This window comes from Girardinichthys multiradiatus, chromosome 1 (assembly GCF_021462225.1).
Source record: "Girardinichthys multiradiatus isolate DD_20200921_A chromosome 1, DD_fGirMul_XY1, whole genome shotgun sequence".
NCBI classification, from domain to species: domain Eukaryota; kingdom Metazoa; phylum Chordata; class Actinopteri; order Cyprinodontiformes; family Goodeidae; genus Girardinichthys; species Girardinichthys multiradiatus.
The window spans coordinates 42986561-43014558 of NC_061794.1; the positions used below are offsets into that span (position 1 = coordinate 42986561).

The window sequence follows — 27998 nt, forward strand, 5'->3', positions numbered from 1 at the left end:
TCACTAAAGTTCTCTAGTACACGCCTTCACAGAACAGTTATATTTATACTGAGATAAACTCACACAAAGGTGGACTTCTGATGAAAATTGGCTGCATTGTATTTTGGGGTATCAGAGTAAAAGTCTGAAAACAAATGCACACCAGACTTCACAGTTTTACTTAAGGGGGGTAAATAAAAACATAATTTAATCAATTTCTTCTAGAGTCTCTATGTCACCAAAGGTCTGTTTGCAGCACTGGCAGCAAGTTCAATTGGAAATATCTTCATATTCTCATTTAAAGTTGGGTTATATAACAGTTTTTCAGTTGTCATGTGTCCTCTTCCTGGCTGGGGTCAGGTCCTGTTCGGGTTTTATTCCAGTCCAGTATTAAGACACTTCAGATTTCCATTACACATATGGAAATAAATCATAAGTTCTTCCTTGAATGGAAACAATTGAATGCTTTTTGCTTGGCTTTCAACGTCAGCTTTTACTTTTCTTCAACATGTTAGTCCTGCCTGGACTTTTACATTCACAAAAGGAAAAAAAGAATTACTAAAACTTTGAGATACTCGTCTGTCATACATCCTATAATCAAACTTCTAAACCTTTTTTTTAAAATTATTATTCTCTCCTCTTTCTTTCGGTGTCCTAACAGCAATTTCCTCATCCCCTACAATGAAGTTCTTGTGCGCTACTGTCGGAGAGAAGCCGCAGAAATGCTTTGGCGCGGGAGCAGGAGACGTCATGGATTCCTGAGTGTGGGGCTTTGCAGGAAAGCCCTGAGTCTCGGACATGGACCGGCTCCAGGTTTCCATGGCGAAGGCGCACAAACAGGAGGAAACACTGAGGGAATCCCGTTATTTTACAGCATGGGAGCATTATAAACACCCAGAACGAGGAAGGAAGCCACTCTCGATGCTTAAGTAATCCTCACAGAGCTCGAGGAAAGCGGAGACCTCAGAGCAGAGCTGCTGCTGAAGCTGAAGCGGACACACACTTTAACTCTGAAAGGGAGTTTTGCGCTGCTTTAAGTTTTTAAACGCGAAGCGATTCTTTCCCTTTTTTCTCTCCTCGCCACATTTTAACTAAAGAACATCTGTGCTATGCTTCTTCAAGGAGAGTGATTTTTACTGCTTATATATACTTTTTTTTTTTATAATTATTCCTTTTTTTCCGCCTTCTTCTCCAGATGTTTAGAGAGAATTGGAGGCTGGCGCAGTACCACATGATGAGGTCCATGGATCAAGGTACTGCTGAAGTGTTGTGATTATCTGGTAATCAATCAATTTGATTTTTTTTATTGTAAATGCAGCGCACTATGACTAAAGTGATGGACTGTAATTTGTTCTGTATACTGTGTACCACGGATTTTAAAGCTTTAAGTACAGAATTCTTGCTTTTCACTAACTTTGGAGACACATTTCTGTCTAATTTTGCTTCATTTTGCACAAAATGCGTCAGATTATGCTAAATCAATATTATACACAGTTACATGAGCACACGATATTAAAATGCATACATTTTGAGCTGGGAATTATTGCTGACAGAGCAAATACCTCCACCGAAATGAGTGTAAGGGGTGTCTGTGCGCGTTGTTGCGTCCTGCGTAAATCCGGGGGATACCCCAAGGAGAACCCGCGCTTCTCCACTGGCAACAAGGAGCGCCTGACTATGAAATCCAGTCCAGGCGCAGACATTAATCATTCAAAAGTGATGAAACTCATTAGCTTTAATGTTATGTCTACATTTGTGGATTATAATGTCCTTACAGACGCCTTTTTGAGTTGTGAAACAGGTGACAGATACGCGATCAGCTCCCCTGTTTGCCACTGCAACCTGTCAGACACCCGGGGGCAGCACCACGCTGTGTGTCAGAAGGCCCAGATCGCTCCTCTGGTTGACCTGAGGTGTTAATTCGCTTCCTGGTGTTGTGTGTCGAGCAGAGTTCAATCGTTTGCCCAACAGCTATACCCTGCATTCAACATCGTTGCGCTTCTTAACTGTGTTTTATGGCCACCGGCGGTAAGACGTGGTGCATTCAAGTATAACTCGCACATTAGATTATCAACTTTAAGATAGCTCTGAAATGTTTTTTTTTTTTTTATCAACGTTTATTATCAAATGTCAACAATGTTTAAATCAACACTTAAATAACATCCATGATACTTTCAAGTAGTTTTACTTTTGTTTACTGGTTTAGTTAAATGATAAAACCTGAATGAAACACCAATAGGTTCTATCCTGGTCATAAAAAAAACAAAACAAACGGTATTTACTCCAATAATAAAATGAATAATGTTATCAGAAAACTTTAGCACTGTTCCAATTGATTGCGGAGGCACACATGTTTTAACATCTTTGAATACCTGATTGTTTATCTATTACAAACAAACTGATGGCATAAACAGCTGGCTCCCAGAGGTCAGGTTCACAGTGGAGGGCTGCTGATGTGCACTCTGTGGCAAGACATTTGTGTATATATTTAAAATCTTTGATGACCGCCATAAGTTTTGCATACACTATTACTAGTTACACCTTTTGCCACTTAATGGCATTTTTGTTCAGCTAGTAGGGAAAGAACTTGATTAGAAAGGCAAGATGGCCCATTAGTAGCAGGGCAGTGTCCTCAACTATTAGGCTTTGTGTTAGCTAGTTGGAACTAGAACCACAAGTTAGCCAGTCCACAGTTAGCCTTACCACATCTAAACGTGCACACTAGTCAACTAACAGAGCCTAAAAAGCACACTACTTGAATATTTAAAGATTTTTCCACGAAGTTCACTATTGCACCTTAAAAGTAGCCAACTAGTCACTAGTTGACAAGCTGACATACTGTACTAATTGGGCTAAAAAGCTCTTCAACTAAGTTATATTATTGTGCCAGTGTGCATATTTAAGGGGTCACTAGTGAACTAGTGTGTGGATGACTTGGGGGGGTTTAATGTCTCTAATTAACTAGGTCTATATAGTCGTAGACACATGCACCAAACCTTTTGGCCAAACTATTGGCCGTAATAGTATTTTTTTGAACTACAAAATGTAAAGAATTAGTGTAGATATAGCAAATGTCTAAGTGGTGGAATGTAGAAGAAAATAATATTAAGAGCCCCTGTGCAGGGGCACACACAGCTTCATTAAGGCACAGTTACTCAGTGTTAAAGTTTTAAGTTGTATTTAGGAAGGAAATATATTTTGCTCGACATAAGTATTCAGTGTATTCAGTATTTAAGTTCCAGCGCATGGTCAATGATAATTCAGAAGAGACACCGACATAAAACACTAGGATAGGTATCCCTTCTAAATAAAGAAAACAATGCTAAAGACCGCAATAGTTGCTCACATTCCACAAATCTATGATTTTAAATTTGGTTCTAACAACTAAGAGTGTTATTAAAAAGTGCTGGATACGCCCTTAGTGACATTTGATGTTTAAAACAATATTTAATCATTTTGAAGTTATTTCAATATGGGTTCTCGAGTGTACGGATTGACTTGAATGCACCATGTTTTTATATGCGGCCGTAAATCGCAGTGTAGACACGCATCTCCTCCGGGGGAAGTCGGCGCGACGACACACCTGTTTGCGCTTTTGCTCTTTCCTGCTCGACGCATCGTCTGAGGCGGGGGAGGCGTGACAGGTGCCGCGGCGATGCGCTGAAACAGAGGAAAACACTCTGCAGCTCAGTTCGTAGATAGACACGCCTTCCTTCTGAAAATAACCGCGGCGAACTGAAACAGGAAACTTGTGCGGAGCTTAAATTCTTGCAGGTCGCCGATGTGGGATCTGACGCTCAAGGAGCATTTTGGCATCAGCCGCGCACATCCTTAGCTCTGCGCCCGTAGGATTCGGTAGATTAACAACAGTCAGACAGATGACTGCCTTCTACGACGAAAAAGACCTGGAGGAAGACCTCAGGCGAGCCAACTGCCCTGATGAGGACTTGCAGTTTGACTACTTGTTTGAGTATGAGCCGCCTTGCACTGACTTTGCAGATCAAGGTTTGTCCGGTGGTTTTTTGCTCACCTCAGCTGACCCCTGCCTCTTCTTGGCTTGTTTTGCTTGCGCCTCATTACCATTAGGCCTGTAAAGTTCGTTCATTTGAATATCAAAATAGACCAGGAAGCAATTTTGGCTGGCTTGTTGTTGATGTGAGATCATATATATATGCCATGACAATTGCTATTCAATATATTGTGCAGCTCTAATCTAACAGATCTTTGTTTATCCAGACAGTTAATATCTTGTAATCCTTCCTTCTCTCCAGATGACCCTGGCCTTACCACTCATAAGGTGTTCAGTTCTGAATCTGAGCAGGCTTTCCCTCTGGATGAGGCGTACAGGATCAAGTCGTGCAGCTCCCCTTACTCTGACCTGAACCCCGAAGTTCTCTCAGGGTATGAAAACCAGGAGGCCAGAAACTACGCGGATAACATCCGACCCCCAGGCCTTGCTCTGAGCCCCCGGATTGAGATCACCCCCTCCCGCGAGCACTACAGTCATGGCCGGGATTCCCTGCCGAGCCAGCACCTGAACATCAGCCCCAGGCCCACGCTCACTGTGCCTGGCTATGAAAACCTCGCCTATCGTGAGCCCCAGTGCCTGAGTCCAGCCAGCAGCAACTCCTCCACCAGTTGGCACTCTGAGAGCTATTCCCCCTGGGCGTCCCCCTGTGTGTCCCCCAGCAGTGGCCCGAATCCAGGAGATCTCTGTCCCCGCATGCAGAGCATCCACACCTGCTCTCCACGCACCTCCCCAGGCACCTCCCCTCACACCAGCGTAGGAGAGGACAGCGGCCTGGTAGCCCGTTCACCCTCACCTCGACCGCGCTCCACCTCTCCGCAGGGCAAGCGCACGTACGAAATGTACCAGAATCCAGGGCTGATGCCTGGTCAACGATCCCGCAGTCCATCCCCACACAGCGTGCAGCAGGATCTCAACGTAGGAGCTCACTTTACACATGCTAGCCTTGTTGAGAATGGATTTGGCAGCAGCCAGACAGGCCTGGTGCCCACCAAAATAGTCAAGACGTCCAACCAAGTTTACGCTCTGTACCCAGAGAACCACGGTGATGGGAACTATTTGGTGTCCAGTGATCAGGACATTAAATCCAAACCTACTGCAGAGCCTTTCTTTGTCATCCCATCAATCTGGCCCAAGCCGCTGGTTCCCCCTATCTGCAGGTGGGTTCAGGAGAAAGAGGGAACTTTATAAACTCATTTCTTTCAACATTTCAACTATTGCCATCATACTTTTGTCTCTGTACATATGCAGCCTCCCGTTGGCTTCACTCCCACCGCTGGAATGGCCCCTGCCCAGTCACACGGATCAGTATGAGCTCCACATTGAGGTGCAGCCCAAACCGCACCACAGGGCTCACTATGAGACAGAGGGAAGCAGGGGTGCAGTTAAAGCACCCACAGGAGGGCATCCAGTTGTGCAGGTCAGTCCCAAAGCTAAAACTCTATTAAATAAAACATAGACTAATACAGTCCTTTAGTTCAAGTAGTATTCATACTACTTGAACTTTTTCACTTCACAATGTTTGTTTTATTTGTATTTAGTTTTATGTGAAGTGAAAGGAAAATCATGCTTGGTTCATTTTGTTTTTACAAATAATCTGAAAAGTGTGGTGTACTTGTGCATTAAGCCTCCTTTACTTGAATTGCACCTACACAAAATTTAAAAATTAAACTGTTCTGTCAAGGCCTCAGAGTTTTGTTAGAGAACATCAGTGAACAAACAGAATCCTGAACACCAAAGAACAGCCTTGGGATAAAGTTATGTAGTAGTTTGAAGTAGGGTTAGATTAAAACCAATATTCCAAACATTGAACATCTTATAGATCACTGTTCATTCAACCCTGGAAGAAAACCTGTTGGAGGCTGCAAAGACTTTGGACTGCGGAGGAGCTTAACCTTCCAGCAGGACAGTGATCCTAAACCTACTGCCAGAGCTACAATGAAATGGCTTAGATGAAAGTATATTTGTGTGTTAGAATGGCCTAGTGAAAGTCCAGACAAGTCAAGACTTGGAAAATTTATTGTTGATGGTTGTTCTCCCTACAGTCTGACTGAGCTTGAACTTTTTTGAAATGAAGAATTGGGAAACGTTTTAGTCTGTAAATGTGCAGAGCTGGAAGAGATATATACTGAAGTATGGTTGTATGAAAACACAAGTTGCCATTTCTCACTTCCTAAAACAAAGCATAGATTGACACCCTCACCAGAGACACCGTATGACACATAGTCACCGTCCTGCAGACTCAGGACAACCCTCAAAACTGAACCGAGACTGTGCTCCTGACATGAATTTGTCTTTTTTCTACTTTCCAGCCTAAATAGCCGTCTGTTGTGCATCCTAGTCACATGGTTTTAACCGCACTCGCAGAGCTGTGTTTATGTAGTCCTGAGTTCCTCTTCCACACTGTTTCGTTGACTGTGTGGCTCTTGTATTAGGAAGTACACTAGAGGTACTGGAAAGATGTCAAGGCACGAGAAAATAAAAAAAGAAGAAGAAAACAGAAACAGTTCCTGTCGTTAGGGTAATTGCAGTTCAGGAGGAAAGAAAAAGTTTTCTTAATGTCGGTCACGGTCGAAACACTGAAGAAAAACACAAATTGCATGTGGCACGCTTTCAGCCAGCCGTAGTGGCCATAAATAGTTTCAGCTTCCCTTTCTTTGCGTTGCTGTGGCAACTTTTTAATACTGTTTTGCTCCTTTTCCATTTTCTGCCCATCCCCGAAGGCCTCGCCCTGAGGTCAGAGCTGCCAGGTTTGCCCGGCCAGTCGGACATTCAGGTCTGGCTAGCAGTGGCTGCACACTTTTGCCTCAACTTTCCTTTACCTCTCTTCCTCTCCTCCTCTCACTACTTTTCCTGTCGTTTACTCTGAGCAGCCCACTTTACTTTTCCTCCGCTGCTTGCTGCCGTGACTCACTGCTCCTGTCGCTGCCATGCTAGCCGGCCAACTCCTCATGTGCCCTGCTCTGTGTTTGCAGTTCGCCCTTGCACACCATGTCGTGTGTCTACCTGGAGATGGAGGGAGCACGCTCTTTTATGTTGCCATAGTTTCTGAGGGCACCGAGCACCTGCTTGGAAGTCTCATGGTTACAGCCACCAGAGTAAATAGAAACAATCTCTCCAAACCACTAAAATGAAGAAACAACTTTAAATGAACCCTTTTTTTCTTTGGTTTGATGCAATTTATCTTGCAGTGTAGTTTTGCTTCATCATTCAGAATGTAGTTCAGGACTTAGTTCTACAGTAAGGGTTATACAATACAGTTTGCACAAAAACAGCGTTCAGATGCAAGTTCACAACTTGTGGTTTTTGCAGGTTTCCTCAGAAGCTACTTTTAAACATTTAGGTTAAAAGTGGCATCTTTGTTAGTTCACAGTGTGATCTATGTAGTGTTTGTCATTTCTGCTGCAGGACATTCAGATCGGTATATTACCAAGTGTTCATGTTAGGCAGGGTGGTCATGTAAGGCTCCTTGTTACATCTGTCATCCATTGTTTAAATAAAAAGCGTTGAATGTTGGATTTGAGTCGAGGTAAATTTCTATCCTAAAGTTTCAGAATAAAGAAAGATCTGTTTCAGGTTAGAAACACAACCACTAATTAGCAACACAACATAACATAAATTCACCGTTTCACTATTTAGTTAACACAAACTAATTGTAACAAATTTAGATGTGCAGAGCACTGTGTGTAGAAAAACTGAGTCCACTCTTGTTGCTATTTTCAGCATTAAAAGAACAAGTAGCAGTTAGGAAGTGCAGATCAAATGCAATGATTAACAAATCCTTAATCAGGGTAAAAACCTCTATAAACGCAAAGGTTATAGCAGTTCAGTTTAGTTTAGATGCAGCAATAGGACTTAGAAATATTGCAACCATTGAGTTGATCATAAAATAGTGTGTGTATACAGAGATATTAAATAGTCAATGTAAGGCCATCTGTCTGACATCTGAAGCTTGGCCCGAACTGGGTCATCAAGAGGATACTAATACCAAACACAGCAACATGTCTGCTTCTCCGTGTTGTTAAAGTTTGTTCTGCATCATATGAAATCATGTGGTGCACTTTCCTTCTTTAGATTAAATAATCAATCAGTCAATAATTACATTAAATAACTCACATGTGAAAACACTATATCAAAAACACTATCAAAGTTTCATCAGTGTGTAGAAGATGTTGCAGCTGTTCAGTCTTGATGGTGTGTTTTATGTGTCTGTAGTTGCATGGCTACAGAGGCAAGGATCCACTTCTCCTCCAGATCTTTATTGGCACAGCAGATGAGCGCATCCTAAAGCCTCACGCTTTTTATCAAGTTCATCGAATCACTGGCAAGACGGTCACCACCAACAGCTACGAAAAGATCATCAATGGCACAAAAGTCCTGGAGATCCCGTTGGAGCCAAAGAACAACATGAAAGCCATGTAAGATGAACCCAATGATGCCCATCAGACTATCCGTAGTAGTAGAAATGCTACTCGCAGGTTTGCTCACATATTCCCCTTTTTCTTCCTCCCAAAGAATTGACTGCGCTGGAATCCTGAAGCTCAGGAACGCCGATATCGAGCTGAGGAAAGGCGAGACAGACGTTGGTCGGAAAAACACCCGAGTTCGTCTTGTGTTTCGCGTGCACATACCTCAGCCTGGAGGTCAGCAGGTCTCTCTGCAAGTGGCTTCGCATCCCATCGAGTGTTGTAAGTGCTGAATAATGTTTTACAATGTATGCTATTCATTTGATTTCTTAGTACAAAAACCTGCCCAGTGAGGTCGAACTGCTTGTCAGCAGTTAAAACTGAATACAAAGTAAACATCATTGAAAAAGGTAACTTTGATTTAAATGAGGTTGGAGTGAGGCTGATAGCCCAGAATCCTGAGCATAAAACATCTCTTTATGCAACCAGGGCTTCCATCCAGTTGGTGTCGGCTGCAGGTTTCATAGTACCTGTTTGTATTTACTCAGTTCTGAAGTCTCTGTTTGGGTACATTAGTGCATGTGTGCACAGAGTTATCAAGGTGCTGCTTGTAATCCCAACTCAAACAGAAAGGCCCCTTATCCACCTTTGATCAACAACTTGTCAGGTGTGATAAACTGCCCACGATACGCTTCTATTACTGACAAAAGTCATAACTCCAAAATCTCTTTGCATCCGTTGCTGCCCATTTCATGCAACAATGGTTGCAGTGGTTTGCCTGCTGCAGGACAGATGAGGAGTGATGTAGCTGCATGTGCCGAGTCAGATCAACCCTGCCGATGTCATCCTCTTGAATTTCTGCATTTGTAAAATTGTAAGGGGAACAAATCAATTCAAAAATCACGTGGTTGTCACTAAACACAACTTCCTGTAAAGAGTGCCAAGTTTCAGCTAAACTATTGTAATGTAACCATATAATACTTGAATGGATTTTTCTGACTATATGGTTTAGTTAGGATTAAACGTGTATATACTGTGGATTTAAAAACTGTACACACCCCAGTTCAAATGCTGTGTCAAAGGCTGAATATAAAGCCCCATAAGGTTTTTATACAACGTGTTTAGACTTTTTAAAAAGATCTGAGACTTGAACTGTCTTACATCCTTCAACTAAAGCACTTTAGTGTATCTAAACTGAGGCAAGTCCTCTTGATAAGCAGCACAGGTTGGAATTTGACTCATTTAAATTGCTACTTACGAAAAGCAAGAGCCATAGTTGTGAATATTGAATGACTCAACATCATATCTTTATGGTAAACCACGGCCACTTCTGGGTAAATTTTTACTTGCACTTTTGTGAGGGATTATTGTTGAACAATAGTGATTGATGTATAAGGATTATTTTAATCATCAGTTGGTGAGCAGATGAGTTTTTAATACATTGCATATTAATGCGGTTAAAATAAATGAAATCAGAATATCCCTTAACCCAGATGTCCTCTTATGTGCGATCTGTCCATAAAACCCAAATGATATTAAATGTGCAATCATTTAAAGCAGGGAAGAAAGGAAATCCTCCCACTGGAGAAAGCGACTGTAGTGGAAAGGCAGTAAAAATACCACAGCAGCCCTCTGTGTTTCCCTGCAGCTCAGCGTTCTGCACACGAGCTTCCCATGGTGGAGAAACAGGACATGGAAAGCTGCTCCGTCCTGGGCGGCCAGCAGATGATCCTGACTGGGCAGAACTTCAGCTCTGATTCAAAGGTCATCTTTCTGGAGAAAACTCACGGTAAGTGTCAAGTGGCTTGTGGATTTAACCGAGAACAAGCCCTATGGCGAAGTCTGTAAAATCTTTATGGCCCTTCTTCGTGTTAGTCATTCATCCATTCATACACACATCCGCACACTGACAGTGGTAAGCTATATTGTAGCCACATCTTCCCTGGGGCAGACTGACAGAAGCAAGGCTGCCATGCAGTCGGCGCCACTGGGCCCTCTGACCACCATCAGCAGACAAGGCGGGTGAAGTGTCTTGCCAAAGGACACAGCGACTGAGACTGATAGAGTGGGGGTTTCAAACCAGCAACCCACCGGTTACAGGACGAACAAATCCCTTACACTGTGTCACAGTAACACCACAACACCAAGCATAATTTTGTCGCCGTTGTGTTTGGAAGTTCCTCGCTGTTGCATTTCTTTTCATAACCATTGTTGTACAGATGATAGCATCAGTTATTTGCATGATCCAGAGGATAATGCCGCTGCCTCACTTCCTTTTGCCCTTTTCTTCCTCAATGACTTCCATGATGTCTTATCACTGAAAGGGGCCTTTTGTTGCACAGCTCAGGATTCTGTGTGTCATGTAACACGTGCCATGTAGATTTCTGACAAAAAGGTTTTATATGTTAATAATTGGCTTTTGTGAGCAACTGAGAACAGTTATAATCTCATTGTTGTCATTCTTTACTCTGACCTGCACGAATGAAACCTGGATACAATTGGGTGTTCTAGAAGATAACGGTACCAAACACGAAACTGTCAAAAATGGTTTTGGAAATTATAAAGCAGGCAATTAATTATTTAGCATTTGGAATGACTTCCTCTAAAGCTCTTACCTTAACACCACTGACGATTTGTGGACTATGCTTACTAGAAGGGTCCTTGCAAGAAAACAAATGATTTGAAAGACCTCTACCAATTCTGAGGGGACAGTTTTCCAGCCAAGATAATGCTAGAAGCTTATTGATGTATGGCTACAAAAAGCGTGCAGTTGAGGTGCAACAAATGGACATTGAACCAAATATCAGGTGGTTGTGTGTATTATCTGGACCTGTGTTGTCCAAATGTCAAATTTCTTGCTTTAAAACACCCATTCTGGAAAAGGAAGGGTTCACATAAAAACCCCTAAATTAATATGAAATCCATGGCCAGTGTATATTCAGAACAGCATATTTATTGTATTTTAGGTTATGGTAGTTTGTTGTCAGATTGCTCTGCTGTTTCCTGTTTGTTTTTTTACATCCAGTAACTTCTCAGCAAACCTCATGTCCTTGTTGCTGCTTTTTTCCCTCTTTGGGATTCCCTGTTGCTGTTACAAGACTCCACAGTAATTGTTAGTGAGAGAGAATGAGTAAAGAAAGCTTACAGCGAGGGATTGCCTTTGTTTTGGAGACTCTCTATGACACAAAGTTCTGGACAGGCCCAGCTGTGAAATCTCTCTGAATGAGTGACAGCTGCGTCTGGCTGGAGCTCCCCTGAGCTCCCCTGACTCTTGTGTTTGGACGGAGGGAGCTTTATTTGGGAAAGAACTGTATCCCGAGCCAAACCAAGCTACTCGGGCTCTTTCTCTGATTCCATCAGCCCTCCTCCCACTGGAGATAATTGTGAGTGGATGGGGAACAATCAGGGTCTCCCTTAGAGAAGAACTGCAACAGAACGCAAACAATCCTAAACACCAGCAAAGCAGTAGTCATCACATTTTGTTGAAGAAGTGGAGAGAGTTTCTCATAAAAAAAATAAGACCAAGAGAAAAGTTGGCAGTGTGTGTGGAATCCCCCTCTGTGTTGCTGACTCATTTAATCCATGTGTTTTCAAACTGTAGTTTGTAGGGTTTCCCACCTAAACCTGCAACATATATTATGTGTTTGCACTCAGATGCACCACTTGTTTTTTTGCTTTTAAATATCAATTTAAGATTAGATCTGCTGTGTACCATGAACTATTACTACATTTCAGCCAGCAGTGTTTTACATACACTAGCTTACATTAGCAGCAAACGAGCACATCTTCCTTGGTCACACGTCTTAGTGATTACTGAATGAGCGTGTTTGAGATGACCTACAAATTCTGCTTTTAAGTATGCTGGTTGGTGGGACAGGAAGTGGTTTTGTCTGTATTTTATCTACAAGTACAGACTCCATCTTGAAACTAACCAATACAAAATGCACTTTTTCATATGATAATTTAATTTATTGGTCCTCTGTGAAAAAGTAAATGTCATATTAACCTAAAAACTGGTTGTACCACACTTGCCAGCAACAACGTGGGTTTTTACAAAAACTGGCAGTCTCAATGTGGAGGAATTTTGGCCAACTCCTCTTTGCAGAATAGTTTTAATTCAACCAGATCAGTGGGTTTTCCAGCATCAATGCCTTGTTCATGCTAGGAAATGTTACTTTTGTCTTTTTGAGCCCTTTAGAGGTGGATTTGCTGGTGTGCCTTGATCATTGTCCTGCTGCATAATCCAATTTACCTTAAGCTTAAGGTCACAAACTGATGACCTGTTGTTTCCGTCAGGACTTTTTGCTAGAAAGCAGAATTCATGGTCTATCAGTGGTCTAGGGCCTGCAGCAGCAGATCATTCCCAGTCTATCACACTAGCACCACCATGTTTGAGTGTGGGTGTGATGTTCTGTGTTAGTTTTATTACAGATGAAATGGCACGCACACCTTACGAAAAGTTCTACTTTGGTTTCCGACAGTCCACAGAATGCTTTGCCCAAAGTCTTTGGTATCATCCAGAGATTTTTTAGGACATGTTAGATGGGCTTTTGTGTCTTTTTTACTCAGCAGTGGTTTTTGCCTTGGAACTTGGCAAGTGAGGCGTTCAGTGCTTTGTGACCCCCTGAATGGATCTTCATTTTGGCAAACTGGACAATCCTGCGAAGGCAAACGACTCTTACATATATTGTTCATTTGTGGGTTATTGCTCTCACTGTGGTTCATTGGCGTCCCCAAAGCTTATAAATTATTTTGTATCCCGTTCCAGTCTAATAGATGTCACCGGCATTATTTCTCATCTTCTCTTGAAATTTCTTGGATTGGGGCATGATGTGTTGCTTTTTGAGATCTTTTATAAGATTTTATGTCTTTTAACCAAGCCTGTGTTTGGCTCGTAAAATGATCCAAAAACTGTGGATAATCAGTCATCTGATGATTTAACAAGAAAGCAAACACTGTTTTAAATAGATCCTGGTTGGTTTGGATAGCTTTATCATCTGAGAACTGCTTTGTATTCTTGTTATCTTTGTCTTATATTTGCTTGATCTGAAACATTTAGGTGTGACCAAACAAAGCAAAATGAAAAGAAGTCTGTGAGGGGAAAATCTATAACAGCAATGTAGAACTAACAATTTACCACAGTCTTTTTAGAAAATAAACCTCACAAACTCTCTTTCTACTTTCTCTTTTTATTTCCTAGATGGCCAGCAAATCTGGGAAATGGAAGCAACAGTGGACAAAGATAAGAGCCAACCTGTACGTAATATGAATATGTCTGTTACTTCAATATTTGTCCCACCTATAGGAATTCTGCTTTAGAAGCTCAGCCATTAAACAGTCTGGTCCATAAATGTTTGGACAGAGATAACATTTTATTTTTATTTTGGTTATGCACATTTCAGCAGTGAATTTTAAATAAAACAACTCAGATTCAAGTGGAAGAGGAGTACGAGTACAACTCAGATATAGACTTTCAGCTCTAATTCGCCAGGTTGGAAAATAAGATTGCTTAAAACATGTGAGTTTTAAATACAACCCCTTCATTTCCAGGTCTCAAAAGTAATTGGACAAATTAAAAAGCTGAAAATAAAATGTTCATTTGAAATACTCAGTTAAAAACCCTTTGCTGGCAATGACAGCCTGAAGCCTTGAACTCGTGGACATCACCAAACCTTGGGTTTATGCCAGGCTTTACTGCAGTGGCTTTCAGCTACTGCAGGCCTCTGTGTCCGAAGTTCAGTCTTTACAAATTGATACGCATGCTCAATTGGGTTAAGATCAGGTGACTGACTTGGCCATTCAAGAATATTCAACTTCTTTGCTTTAATGAATTCCTGGGTTGCATTGGCTGTATGTTTTGGGTCATTTTATATCTGGATTATGAAACACCACCCAATCAGCTTGACAACATTTAAGTGGATCTGAGCAGACAGTATGTCTCTGAACACCTCAGAATTCATTCAACTGTGTCTGCCCTGGGTCACATCATTAAGACACCACTTGTAGTCATGCACACCCAAGCCATTACACTGCCTCCGCCATGTTTTACAGGTGATGTGGTATACATACTTTCGTCATCCTTTTTTCTTGCATCTTTCTGATAGAGGTTGATCTTGGTTTCATTCCTCCAAAGAATGTTCTTCCAGAACTGTGTTTGCTTTTAAACATTTATTTATTTATACATTTTTTTTAGCAAAGTCCATCTTAGCCTTTCTATTCCTTAGGCTTATGTGTGGCTTTCACCTTACAGTGAGCGCTCTGTATTTACTTTCATGCAGTGTTGTCTTTATGGTATATTTGGATATTGATACGCCTACCTCCTGGAGAGTGTTGTTCACTTGGTTGGTTGTTGTGAAGGGGTCTCTCTTCACCAGGTCTTTCTGCCTTTCTGAGTTTAATGGCGCTGTTTTTCTCAGGATGTACCAAACTGTACTCTCCTAATATTGTAGTAAATTCTCAGTTGGGTTTTTTCTCTTTTTGCAGGGTAAGGATGGCTTGTTGCACGGAGAAATCCTTTGAGTTGTCTGTTCACAGCAAAATCTTCCAAATACAAGCACCACAATTTAAATCAACTCCAAGCTTTTATGTGCTTAATTGATAATGACATATTAATAATAAGCACACCTGACCATTAAACTGCCTTTGAGTCAAAGGTCCAATTACTGTTGGTCCCTATAAAAACAGATTAAACTCCTAAAACCTTCATCTAATTTGAATGTAAATACCCATAAATGAAAGCTGAGAGTTTGCACACTATGTCCGTGTCCACTTTATAACTATAATTGGAATATGTTTAAGTAAACGGGTAAAAAAACAAAACATATCAGTGTCCAAATATACACTATATTGGCAAAAGTGTTTCTTTCTACTTTTACATGTATGTAAACTTTGATGACTCTAAATCTATAAGGTGCAGTTTGTTGATGGACCCACAGTTGTCAGCAACAGCAACTTTAACTATTGTGTAAACATCCTTTACAAGGTTTAGAAGTTTGTTCATTGTTAGATGAGAAAGCAGAACTGCAGCCTCCGCTCTAATTCATCCCAAAGGCGTTCCAGAAGGTTGAGGACAGGACTCTGAGCAGGCCAGTCAAGCTTCTCCACACCAAACGTTCTACACTTGCAGCCATGGAAGTGATTGGAAAAACCACAATTCATTGATTTGGTGTGACCCAATACTTGTAGCAATATAGTGTATTTGGACCTAATTTCATGTTTCGCCACCTAAAAGGATAGTTCAGGATTTTTGAAGCCTAAATCAAAATTAGTTGGTCTTGGAGGCTGAAGCTAATAGCTAGTCCAAGAGGGACCAGGATGAAAGTGCAACATTGTCATTTTTGTTTTATGAACCTTTAAGCTGCTGCCATGTTTACATTGGCTAATTATGTACACACACTGATATTTATTTAAGAAATGGAGTTTGGAGGCAAAGTGCCACCAATGAGCCACTGTGTGAAACACATACTGAGACCAGAACATGTGTAGCATTTCAGGTAGGGCTAAATGTTTGATATAAAAATAAAGCACATTAAAAAGCAAAAATGTCCTTGTTACTGATATTTACATTGCCTTACTGTTCCTTAGCTAGTTACTGTGACTACTAATCCTTCTGTTCTCAGGACGTGTTTCATAGGACAGTCATTAGTTTTCCATCATCTCCTGCTTCGATTTCTTGTGTAGATAATTATTGGTATCCCAAAATAACCACCCAAAAGTTCAGAAAATATTTTAAACATTAGGAACATTTGAATAAATCACTGTGTGATTTCTGAGACTGGACTTGGTTTAATATGGGAGTCCAAGTTGGTTTTGGCACCTCTCACACAAGCTGCTAGCTTTCTTCTCCAGACCAGGACCAACTCCTATTCTGGATTTATACTAAAGAAACATGCCAAGAAAGTTATCTTCTCTTGATAAGACGTTAACTGTTGGCGACCTTTTAAACTGAACCTAAACTTAGAAATCCTTAGCCATCCCTTTTAATAGGACTTTTATTGATTTTTTGCAGAGCATGCTCTTCGTGGAAGTGCCGTCTTACCGGGATACGTCAGTGTGCCAACCCGTCAAAGTGAACTTCTATGTTATCAACGGCAAAAGGAAGCGCAGCCAGCCTCAGCATTTTACCTTTACCCCACTGACATGTAAGGGTTTGGCAGGGGGTTCAGGTTCTCTTCTTGTTTTGAAAAAGTTTCATGGTCTAATCCGTTTTTTCTTTATCTTTCAGCTCCTGCCATAAAGACAGAACCTCTAGACGAATATGAAGCGCAGAAAATGGGCTTTGGTATTCCTCAGATTTTGGGCTTATCACCTCACTCGTACTACCATAACCCTCGCAGTATACTTCACCCAGACAATGGCCTGGTGTCCAGCATGGCTCCCTGCCAGCGTTTCAGCTCCAGCCTTCCGAGCCAAGACACGCGTTTCCAGCAGCAGAGCCCGGCTATCGTTTACTCTCGAGGTGGAAAGAGCCTCAGTAGCAGCCCAAGCACGTGGCACACTGGCGGGGTCATGCCTGACCCCCACCGGTCGGTCCTAGTCCACACAGGCTCAACGGCTCAGTCTGTAGGTCCCATCAGTACAAGCCAGCAGCCTTCTATTATCCAGTTCTCCCCCACCAACCACCATCTTCTTAGGGCCGGCGACGCGGAGGCTCTCCCTCCTCCTCAGCCTGATAACCAGCAGATCCTCTTCTGCGATGGCTACACCCCGCCTGCCTCACACTCATCCGGACACCCCCAGGCCCAGGCAGCTGTGACCCACCAGCAGCCATGTCCCACTGTCATTCAGCAGCAGCCATTTGAGCAGAAGGAGCCACAAAAAGTCTCACATGGAACACCTGGGATGGAGGCTGCAGGAGACGCACAAAGGAGGGTGACGATCAAGGAGGAAAATTTGGACCAGGCCTACCTAGATGATGGTGAGTGTAAGTTATTGGTTTTATGCTCCTTTTAGTGATTGGTAGTCCAAACAAAATGATGCAGGCAGACAAAGAAACAGTTGTTTGGATGGATGATAAGAACTAGGAGCTGAGATATGAGTTCTCTGAAGAACAATTCAAGGATATTTACAGTATCTGTGCCATCTCTCGCTCTAATCTGTGCTCCATGGTATCCTCTGAACCAAGCCAAAGAAACTGTTAAAACAAGTTATGTTCCATCTAAGGTGGAAATAATGGAGGGTTTGAGTCATATGTTTACACTAATGCTTGTCAACCCTGCTACCCTCCGACTGAATTAATGTCAGGCCACATCCAGCAGCAGGCGGGAGGTTGAGCATTTTCCTTGTTTTGGTGTTAAAGGTTCTTTGTCTTTGAAAATACAGTGACGCGCTATAAATAGTCAGTAAGTAGACATTTAAAGGAACAGTACTTAGCAAAAGTAATGACAACTGTTGATCATTTTCACATTTTGTGAATTACAACTACAAACTCTAATTTGTTATAGATCTTCCATCTATAGATATGAATAGATAAATGAATGAATGTATATATATATATATATATATAATTTTTATTATTATTATTATTATTTTTTGTTACTCTCAGCATGAAAAACACTATGCAAGTAGAGGAAAAAACCTTCGCACATCACCATGCCCACAATGAAAAATTAGTAGTGGTAGCACCATGCTGTGGGGATGCTTATCTTCAACAGGGATATAGAAGCTCTTTCATTGAAAGATTGCATTTCATAGAAGAGGATGAAAACCTGGGAATGGGGTGGAGGTACCTCTTCCGGCAGGTAGTGTTAGAATGGCCAAAACCTTACAAATTTTTCAAGATTCTTGAAAAATATTGTTCACAGATGGTCTGTCCATTCTATTCATCCTCCAGCTCCAGCCAGCACTGATCATTCTGCCGGTTGCACGGGTTCACCTGGCACAAGCACACATCAAGCAATGTGCTTTTTTAATTTTTTTTTAATTTTTTTAACTAAAGACTGAGCCATTGGGAGAAAAAAATATCACTCTGCCGGCCGCCTGGACATGTTGACACTGTTATGAAGTGAAAAACAACTTCCATGGCAACCATTGTCAAACTGTGGAACGTGCTGCCTGGGAGAACTTGGGAAAGCCTCCCTGTTTGTTATAGTTGGCCTGGTTTTCTCCTTGGCCTTACGCCCCTCTGTCCTGTGGGGGAGCCCACCAGAGAATTTGCTTTTTTTTCCGACCACAGGATTCTGCCAATCTGGCACAAGAAACTCCTATTTGCAGCTGCTGCCCTCTCAAAATTCAAGCCGTTCCCTGTAAGATAGCAGAGAGGGCGGAGGGTGGTTTGCAGGAAAAGGGAAGGAGCTGTGTGTATTTATGCGTTTCAGTGGAAAAAATGAAACGGAGTAAAAAAGAAATTAAATAGAAAGACAGCAGTGGAATTTGTGTCTTTTGGATTGGGCTTGCAGGGCTTCCCTCCACAGTAAACAGTAACAGTAAACAGTTAAACTGGGTCCCCCCTTTGATCATGTCATCTAATTTTCCAGAGCTAGAATAAGTAAATTCTAAATATTTACACCTGTCCTGGAAAACTCTGGAAAACGTCTCCTTGGATTAGCAGCCATATACAGCAGGGGGAATGAGTATCAAACATATCACTGTCACGTCTGTATCGATCAAAGTTATCCATACATACATGGACAAAGATTTAGTTATGTGTAATTAAGTAGCATGACACAGGGAAATAATCATAAACAAGCTTTCTGAAATATGTTTAATGCTTAGTAGAGAAGCTGTTTTAGCTTTGAGATGTCCCCCCATATGGAGAAACTGGTTGCATGCATTACTTGTGTGTGATTTTAAGCCATTCTTCCACAGGAACCATCTTCAGATCTTAAGGTCTTTTAATAGATTTTCAATAGGATTCAAGTCAGGTGATTGCTTGGGCCATTCTAGCAGTTTTATTTTCTTTCTCTGAACCCAGCTGTGAATGTCCTCAGCTGTGTGCTTGGGATTATATTCTCGCTTAACATTTGGCCCTTGTTTCATCTTCAGATTTTATCAAGAATGTCGTGGGACATTTCTCCACTTCCAGTCCACCAGAATATGTGCTAAAACACAGATCCATGCCATTTTGCTTGAAATGACACTGGTTGTGTATGGTATGTTTGGGGGGGGGGGGGGTGCTGTTATAGTATTTCATGGACTTTTCTTAATACTTTGCACTTAGCTTTCAAAAAAGCGTTAACATGCTTTTTCTTCAGCAGTGGAGTCTTGTGCAGTAAGCATGCATAGCGGCCAATGTGATTGAGTGCATTACTTATTGTGTTCTTTGAAACAACTGTACCTGTTGGATCCAGGTCTGTCTGCGTGCGGTCTTTGGCTCTTAAAAACTCATCTGATTATTATTTTCACTGCTCTGTCAGAGGGCTTCCCTGCAGCACCTGCTCATGGCCAGTTTATGGTAAATTGTTTGCTACATTTCCGTATTATTTCCCCAGTGATGCTCTCTGGAATACTGAAAGGTTTAGACATGGGTCTGTAACCATTGACATCAGTATTTACAACAAGGTTGTAATGGCCTTGAGAGAACTATTTGCTTGTACCAATCCCGACATGTGCCTTGTGCAATTCCTTGGTAATGAAAAACCTCTCACTGGCCAAAAATTAAAGTGTGCCTGTTTTTAATTACTACTGACTCATTTCAGCTGTTTTTTTGCTTTTCCTTATTTTGTTCAGGTCTTCCACTTTATTACATACATATTTTGTTGCATTTAGTGTAAATTTTATGTCAAGTCTAGTCAAGTTTATTTATATAGCGCTTTTCAGCAACAAGACACTCAAGGCACTGTAACAATAGGCCCATTAGAAATATATTTACTAAAGAAAATGTTGCCATGTTAAATACTTACTTTCCCCAGTATAATGATGACATTTCTATTATACCTCATGCAATAACATTGGCAGCTGGATGGCTGTGCCTTATCTCGATGATATGATATGATTTTCATCAACCAGTACTGTCAGTGCTGTTTTAATGAGTTAGATAGGAGGGACTTCCCAGTATTGAAAACAGTAATCAAGAAAATCCCCTTTGGTTTGGCTGAAAGGTATTTAAGTCTGATCCTAGAACCTTTAAAGGTGTTTTCACCAAAGTGAAATTGTCAACGTTACTTATCAAGACGTGTGTCACAGTCATTTTAGTAAAAAAAAAAAAAAAAAAAAGAAAGCAGAGATGCCACATCCTGGTGTCATCACAATAGTGTGGTTGAAAAACTGTCACATCTCCTACGAGACTGATTGTGACTCTTAAGTTTTAAAAAGTTTGGGTTTTCATTCTGAACCCAAATTTTTTAACAGGTCTCCCACTCAGAGGGCTTTTTACCATCAGCCCTCTGTCAGTTCCCACGCCTTCAGGTTCTGCTCAGAATAGCCCACGTGTTTAGCAGCAGTTGTTATAATTGGTCACCAAAATTAAAGATGTCTTTAGAAGCCTGACTTAACTTTACTTCATAAAAGTCAATTGGCATTACTAACTCCAGGCCATGTTTAGCAAAACATGGGACAAAGCTTACAGAGGCTGGGAGTGGCAGATTTAGTGGGTGTGAAATAAAGCCGGGAGGCAGTGGAGCAGGTGAAATTGTTCCAGCAAGTGGAGATCAGGGCAGAAAGATAAAGCACACAGCAACAGTCCAGTGGGCCAACATTAGTCTCAGCTCACTTCCATCCCATTTGGGCGGTTTTCTCAGCTACACCTCAGAGCCGGATTTAGATGAGTGACAATCTCACTGACGGGTGCACACATGCTTTCAGCCGACTTGTGAATTAGTTTCTATATCTGTTCTTTTTTTCTCCATGTTGTCCAAAGTTTTTTTTTATTTTACTTTGCTTTTTAAGGCCTGGGTATTGATATTGCAGTCGGTCTAACTGTTAATTTTGTAGAGTAAAGTAAAAATCACTGCATTACATCAAGCCCATCCAGTTATGTTCCATTTAGTTTCCATCTGGTTGTAAAATTACAACCTCAAATAAAACAAATGTACATTTTACTTTTTTTGCGAATACGTTGCTTTTCTCAGCAAAATAAAGTTAAAATACAGTTCATGTGTGTTAAGACAGCGTTAGTTCTGAGGGCTAACCCTGCCTTTTTTAAATGCAGACTATAATCCAGGTTCTGAAGCATGTTTGAGGCATAAAATAAAAAATCTGTAAGTAATAAAAGAAAATTAACACATTAACAGATTAACAGAGTTTTACATCTTCTGCTTTAGCCCAGTGTTGTTTTTTCATATGAACCTACAATTCTCTTTAAGTAAATCTCTTTACAGTCCATACAGCATGAAATATTAATAATAATAATGTGCACCAGTAACTTTCAGTCTAAAACCTGCCCTTCAAACATTGACCACAGATCTGTGGTTTTATTATTGATTAGTTCACTATCTCCTTGTCTCTTTTTGGTTTCAGCGCTGTTCCGCCTTCACACTTCTTCATAAAGCTTTCTCAGCTTGATCGAGTCATACTTGGCATATGAATCTGCCACACATACCCATAGGCCAGCACACACACACACACACATTCCACCTTGTGCCAGGCAGTGGGCAGCAACTAAGTCGGCTTCTTTCCAGGGTATCCCTCTCTTCCCAACCTTGGTTTATAAACAGTGAAGCTCTATGGTTCAGAACTTAGAAGCCAGACACTCGCACATTGACCCGACTGGCTTCCCTCAAATAGTCGGTCCATGCCAACTGTTCATTAGGATCAGTAAAGCCTCACTGTGTGCTGCCCATCTGCAGCGCTTCTGCTGCTTCTCGAACCTTGGTTTACACTCAGGAAAATCCTGTGGCACCGCTGTGGAGATGAAAGTTCCTTTAAGGCATTGGGTGTCACAGAGAATTCCATCGTGCACTAAAATAAACAGGGATGCTGATGTTGTGACGCCAGCAGAGTGCTCAGTTTGGCTGTCCCTGCAGTCTCTGAGGTTCTCAGATGCTGCTTGACTTATAAAGTGTTCTCTGTGTTCAGTTTCCCATCTGCAAAAATCAGCAAACCTGGGTGATGCTAAAGGACAGCATAGTGGATAGAGCCTTCATTAGATTTTTAAAAGCTGATTTTTGTCGTTTTGTTTTATTACATATTTGGAGCTGGGCCACCAAGAGAAATTGGTATCCTACCTATAATAAATGAAAATCAGAGCAATATTGTTTTTTTTTTGGTTCCTGCTCCTAAGCAGTGACAACCGGGGCTGAGTAGGAACTATATGTGATGTGAACAGACTATGATTCAATGATTGGCTACGAAGCGGAGAGAAATCAGAAGGTTTCCACTGAGGTACTGTAGAGAACGTTAATAAAACTCAAGACTACAATAATATTAAGGACCACAATGGCTGGAGCGGGTCAAACCGAAATATAATTTTAATATTCAAAAACCATAACCCATGCCTGAAGCCTGAAAAAAAAGAAAAAGAACACCATGTCAGCTTTCTGAATTAAACACTGGTATAGCAAGCTGTAGGGATTCACCAATATGAAAATTCAGGCCGATATTGATATCCAAGCATCAATTTATAATCAATAGGAAAAATAAGATTACAAAATATAGAAAAAAAAGAATAAAAATTATAAATACCACATGCCTCAACTGAATGAGCTAAGTGTTGCAAAAGTTGAAATAGCACAAAGCATGCGAAAGCAGTTTGTGACCAAACATTAATTTCAGCATTATTGAAAAAAATGCCAGGAGTTTTGAATTTTTGGCTGTTTATATGACATAAATTTGCTATCCAGTGTTCTGTGTTCTGGTTAGGTTGATTCTAACACTAGATGTTTTAAAAGCATGGACCATTCTTGCTCGGTAGTGAGATATGTACTGTTTGGTAGGTAACTGTATTCCTAATTATTACAAATAGAAACAGCCTTCTCTTTGCCAGGGTCGACTTATTTCTCATATCACTTACAAATTGTTTCCTCAAGCAAAAAGCACAAGTGCAGCTTCACAACATTCTACAGCCTCGGTGACAGACCATTTCGGATTTGCGTAAGTTTTAATAGTTGCACCCTCTGCCTATTCGATATGGAAATTAGGGCTTTAAATAGAGCGTACACAAGCTAGTTGAATTCCTCTAACTTGAAAACAAAAAAAAGCAGTGTGTGAAATGACTTACTGTTTCACTCTTATCCCTATGAATTTAACATATGACTCATCTCTAGTTTTACCAAACTTTATGTTAAATAGGGGAAAATTATAGTTTTCTCTATTGCATATGAACCTATAATCATACAACTGATAAAATAAATGTAACCATGATGTCTGTGTTGGCATTTCTGGCATTGCTTTTACAGGGAACTTTTCTTACAAGCAAGTTGAATTCCAAAAATAATACAATCACAGGCAAAAGCAATCATCCTAGTCTTCCAGCCATCTGTTTGTTGCCAAAGTACAAATATCTGAAGCCCCAATCATCTGACTGGTGAGATGCTCTCTCTTCAGTCGTTTGCTCAGGTTTGTGACAGAGGACTTTGAATGATTTAATTATCTACTTATTATTTGTTAAGACGTCTGTAAGTGTTTTCTTCCAAGGGCGAGAATAAAGATCACATCTGCTCAAGAGGCAGTTATTGGTCAAAAGGTACGCGTCCACTAACCTAACCCAGTTACCACCTACCCTAAAGAAGATCAATTTTAACATCAGTTTATCTACTAAACCTGTTTTATTTTCTAAACATGTTCCAAATAAACTAATTAAAACAGCGATTAATTATTTACAAAAAGTACTGTCATAATTTTACCAGAATAATCTCAAATAATTATTAAAAACCTTATCTCCCATTTATGCACCAAAGCATACATCCATAACCTTTATTGATCGATGTGTTTATCACCCATAAATGGAGGGGATTCATATTGAAAATGTCCTATCATCCTTATACTCTGTTTAATACCTAGATGACAATATGTGTATTATTTTCCTATGTTGGTAACATTTAATGCTGTGGATTTATAGATTAGTATGTCTTTTAGGATAAGGGGAAATTAAATATATTATCTTCTATTACAAGTATTTCATGAGCTTATGTCTCTTTATATTGTTTAAGCATGTACAGCATTTCATTGGGTAAACAAATATGTACAAAAGTGTTTTTATTAAATATGTTCACACATTAAATATGAGTGAAACTCACATTTTACAATTCAATGTGGGAATTGCTGTTTAATTTTAACATTTCAGCTACCCTGTGCAAGTGTTGCTCATCTCTATGGTCACAAAATCAGGATATGCTTTATAAGAGCTCTAGTTCCTGCCAAAAAACCTTTTTGGCCTGTTTTGAAGTACTTGTATTACTCATCTGACCTAATGAGTTTTCCGAGGCAAACCGGGAGCATTGGCACCATTCTGAAATGTCTGAAAACACAGACGGCTTCCAAACGCCAGAGATTGACAGACAGCTCAGTATATCTGGAAGGATGACATCTCATGCATTGTTGGCATTCTTTGTTGCTTAATCCAGAACTACCTGAGCAGGCACGCTGGCTGAGGAAGGAAGAGCAGTGAGTTACAGTCCATTCCCCTTCCCTGTTCTCTTTATTCTGTGGAAGACGTGGGTCATTTTACCAGCAAAACATCACAAAAAAATCCCCCAGAAACAAAACAAAACGTCTTTTGTTGGCAGGTACCGTATACAAGACCGACCCACCTTCCCCCACACACACACACACACACCCACAAACACAGGCACACATGTTGTGCTCCTATTTTTAGAACTAAGACACTACAAAACTTTCCATTTCAACCCCCTCCCTCTTCTGTAGATGTGTAAAGAACATGCATTTGTAACTGGTTGAGCAACAGCTGGTTACCTCCAGAGGTTCCTCAACATCGATGCAGCTTTCATGCTTCATTTGAGCTAAAGCATCAGACTGGATTACTGCCCTGACAACATATTTCAAGAATGAAATCATTGTCCTTATGTTGTCTGAGGGGATGTTTTTCAAGACTGTTTTGAAAATTGATTCCCTAAGATAACATTATCCTGTCTGATATGTCTGTCTTTGCTTTACAGTGAACGAAATCATCAGAAAGGATCTGACGGGGGTTCAGGCCAGAGGTCAGACATAGACGATAGAGCAGAGCAGGAAGCAGCAGCCTTTTCCTCTTCCTCTGCAGCCAACAGACACGCATCAATGCAATCATCTACTCTCCAGCCAGGTGGCGCTCCTCTCTCGACAATCCCATCTTTTTTTTTGGTTGTTTTCTTTAAATGTAGAGACCAACATCAGCTCCTGGTTGCTTTCCTGCTATAAACACTTTGTAAACAGAGGAGCTTATTTTACCTTTAACATCTGCCACCAGCTTCACAAGGGATTACTGAGAAAACACAGGGACATGCACCTTATTTTGATGTAAATCTTTACAAGTTTAACCTCAGAAACCATCGAAAAGAGAAAAGGGTGGAATAAAGGGAAATGATTCCTTAAATACGTCCTTAAAAAAGCTTTATCCACTCTTTTCAGGCAATAAACTCACACCTATTGCCTTATAATAGCAAAGATCTGGTTAATGCTATACCACAAACAAAGCACAAATCTATGCTTTGTGTTTTCTTGTGGATTCTTATATTTTCAGGTCTACTTGCACAAAGTGTTTGTAACTTTCTATAGAACGTCCAAAGCTTTCATGATGATCATCTCATGTTCAGTTTTCTGCTTGAAGACAAACGCACACAGCCTTAAGCGTAATGTGTAAATGAACTGTTGTGACAAAGCCTGTTATGCACTGTTTTCAAATAGAGGGTGGTCAACATTATGACTTCTTATATTATCTGAGTCATCAGTGTAAATGGATATTTTATGCTTCTTTTTAATAGTGTTCATTACAGTAACTTGCGATGATATAATATTACATCTATCCCTGCACATATCAAGGGTCAAAAGTGCCACAATCTAATAAACAAATGTTTTAAATATTTATATCTGTAATCATTTAAATTAATTTGTAATAACTACATTAAGTAAGTAGTGTATCAATATTTTTTTTAATGTTTCAGTTTGTTAAATACAGTTAAATAGATATATATGGAAAGTATTAACATCTGGGTTCATTATGTGTTACAAGTTATATTTAATTATTTCAGTATCAATTTAATTGTGTGTCTTGTGCTACAGTCTATCACAAACGTTTAGCACATCTAATACATCCTAGCATCTGATTGGTTGACCTGCACAGCACCTTGGTTGCAGACCAATCACATTGTCTATAGCAAAGTTAACCTGTATATACTGCAACACAAAACTTAAAATAAGTATATAAATATACATCAAATATAATTATACTTTTAACTTAGAATTAAAACAGATGTTAATTATTTTGACCGTTAACTATTTCAATATCAATACATATATAGTTTTTAATCTATGCATTTCACATTTTGTTAAATTATGTGTATGAAAACATATTTAACAAATGGTTTTTTTGATTGTGGCATTTTTCAGCCTTTGATATGCACATGCTCCATTCTTGTCTCAATTATTATTTTCTAAATTAAAATAAAAATGTGCAAGTTGCATTTTTTAATAACGTTATTTGTGATAACCTCTGTGGTTTTGTCCACAATCCAAAGAAATGCATCCAAAGCTTAAACTGTGTATTGTTCTGTGTATCGTTGATTTTCCTTGCAGTAATAATTTTTTTTTTTTACTAAAAGCAGCCTATGCAAAGCTTCTGGCTTGCAGGTGTAAAATGTGTGTGTACTATCTGTAAGCAGTGTCAACATTTTTAAAGGTGTAGTGCTGCAAGACTCTCTCATACATTAAGACAGCTTGTTTTCATAAGACAGCACTGCTTTATTTTTGGAACATTTTATTTTACTGAGTGACAGGGTGAAAAGTGTGAGTTATGTTACTGTAACAAGAAAAGTGTAAGTAAAGTGAACACTCCAAAGGGAAATATAAGAGATTATCTTTGATGTGTTCTATATCAAAGATTATCATAGTAGAATGTAATATTATTACATCTAAAATGTAATATTTAATATTTCTTGTTGAGCCAGCGGAGCACAAATGCATTTGACATTAAAAGAATGTAATCTGTATTAAATGGTTCCCCCTTTTTCTGTAAATAATAGTTAAATTTTTAATAATGTTTTCAGAGTCTGAAATGGAAGCTATAGGCTGTTTTTTATATCATTTATCGGTAATAGAGTTCAGTCATGATTGTTTTTCTTTCTGAATTATCATTGATCCATCTATAATAGTTTCCTTTGTTTTTATTATTTTACAATATTGAAACCTTTACTAACTGATGGATTATTAATGCTTTACTATTTCAGTTATTTTGTTTTGTAGATGTCTTGTATATGTTTCAGTTTCTTCTGTTTTCTTTCTGTTTCAGACTCTTTGTGCCTCATCAAAAATCTCTTATTGTATTTTTATACTCCAGGATTTCTAAAATTTGTTGTTATTGTTTGAACAGCTAAAGTACATTTCTAATAGATTTTAAGTAAAAGATGACAATCACACAAATATTACGCTATAAGATAAACCTTTATCATTAGCAAATAAACTCCTTTAAATCCTGTTTTCAATGTTAAGCGCATCATTTTAAGGTCTTACCTTTAACGCTGACCAACCTCTCTGCACCTGCAAAAACGTATACCATG

The 27998-nt window shown here is 40.0% G+C and overlaps 1 protein-coding gene across 3 annotated transcripts; it reads left to right on the forward strand.

Annotated features, from left to right (window-relative positions):
* The first annotated feature begins 770 nt into the window (after positions 1-770).
* nfatc2a (nuclear factor of activated T cells 2a) lies at positions 771-27916 on the forward strand. 3 transcript variants are annotated; one of them, XM_047373281.1, is made up of 10 exons: positions 771-1232; positions 4251-5166; positions 5258-5426; positions 8222-8424; positions 8522-8694; positions 10061-10201; positions 13613-13668; positions 16421-16553; positions 16637-17335; positions 25404-27916. In XM_047373281.1, the coding sequence occupies exons 1-10, from the start codon at positions 1175-1177 to the stop codon at positions 25457-25459; spliced, it is 2604 nt and encodes an 867-aa protein (XP_047229237.1). In that variant the 5' UTR covers positions 771-1174; the 3' UTR covers positions 25460-27916. The 3 variants fall into 3 exon arrangements, with proteins under 3 accessions (XP_047229237.1, XP_047229221.1, XP_047229230.1); XM_047373265.1 differs by lacking the exon at positions 771-1232 and adding an exon at positions 3559-3984; XM_047373274.1 differs by lacking the exon at positions 771-1232 and adding an exon at positions 3561-3984 and having other exon boundaries at positions 16637-17329.
* Positions 27917-27998: the final 82 nt, after the last annotated feature.

Excerpts from the sequence above, each read along its gene's own strand:
- nfatc2a (XM_047373265.1), top strand. The coding sequence starts at position 3,858 with ATGACTGCCTTCTACGACGAAAAAGACCTGGAGGAAGACCTCAGGCGA. Across the intron at positions 8,695-10,060 it reads TTCGCATCCCATCGAGTGTT|CTCAGCGTTCTGCACACGAG; the intron begins GTAAGTGCTGAA and ends GTTTCCCTGCAG. Across the intron at positions 13,669-16,420 it reads ACAAAGATAAGAGCCAACCT|AGCATGCTCTTCGTGGAAGT; the intron begins GTACGTAATATG and ends GATTTTTTGCAG.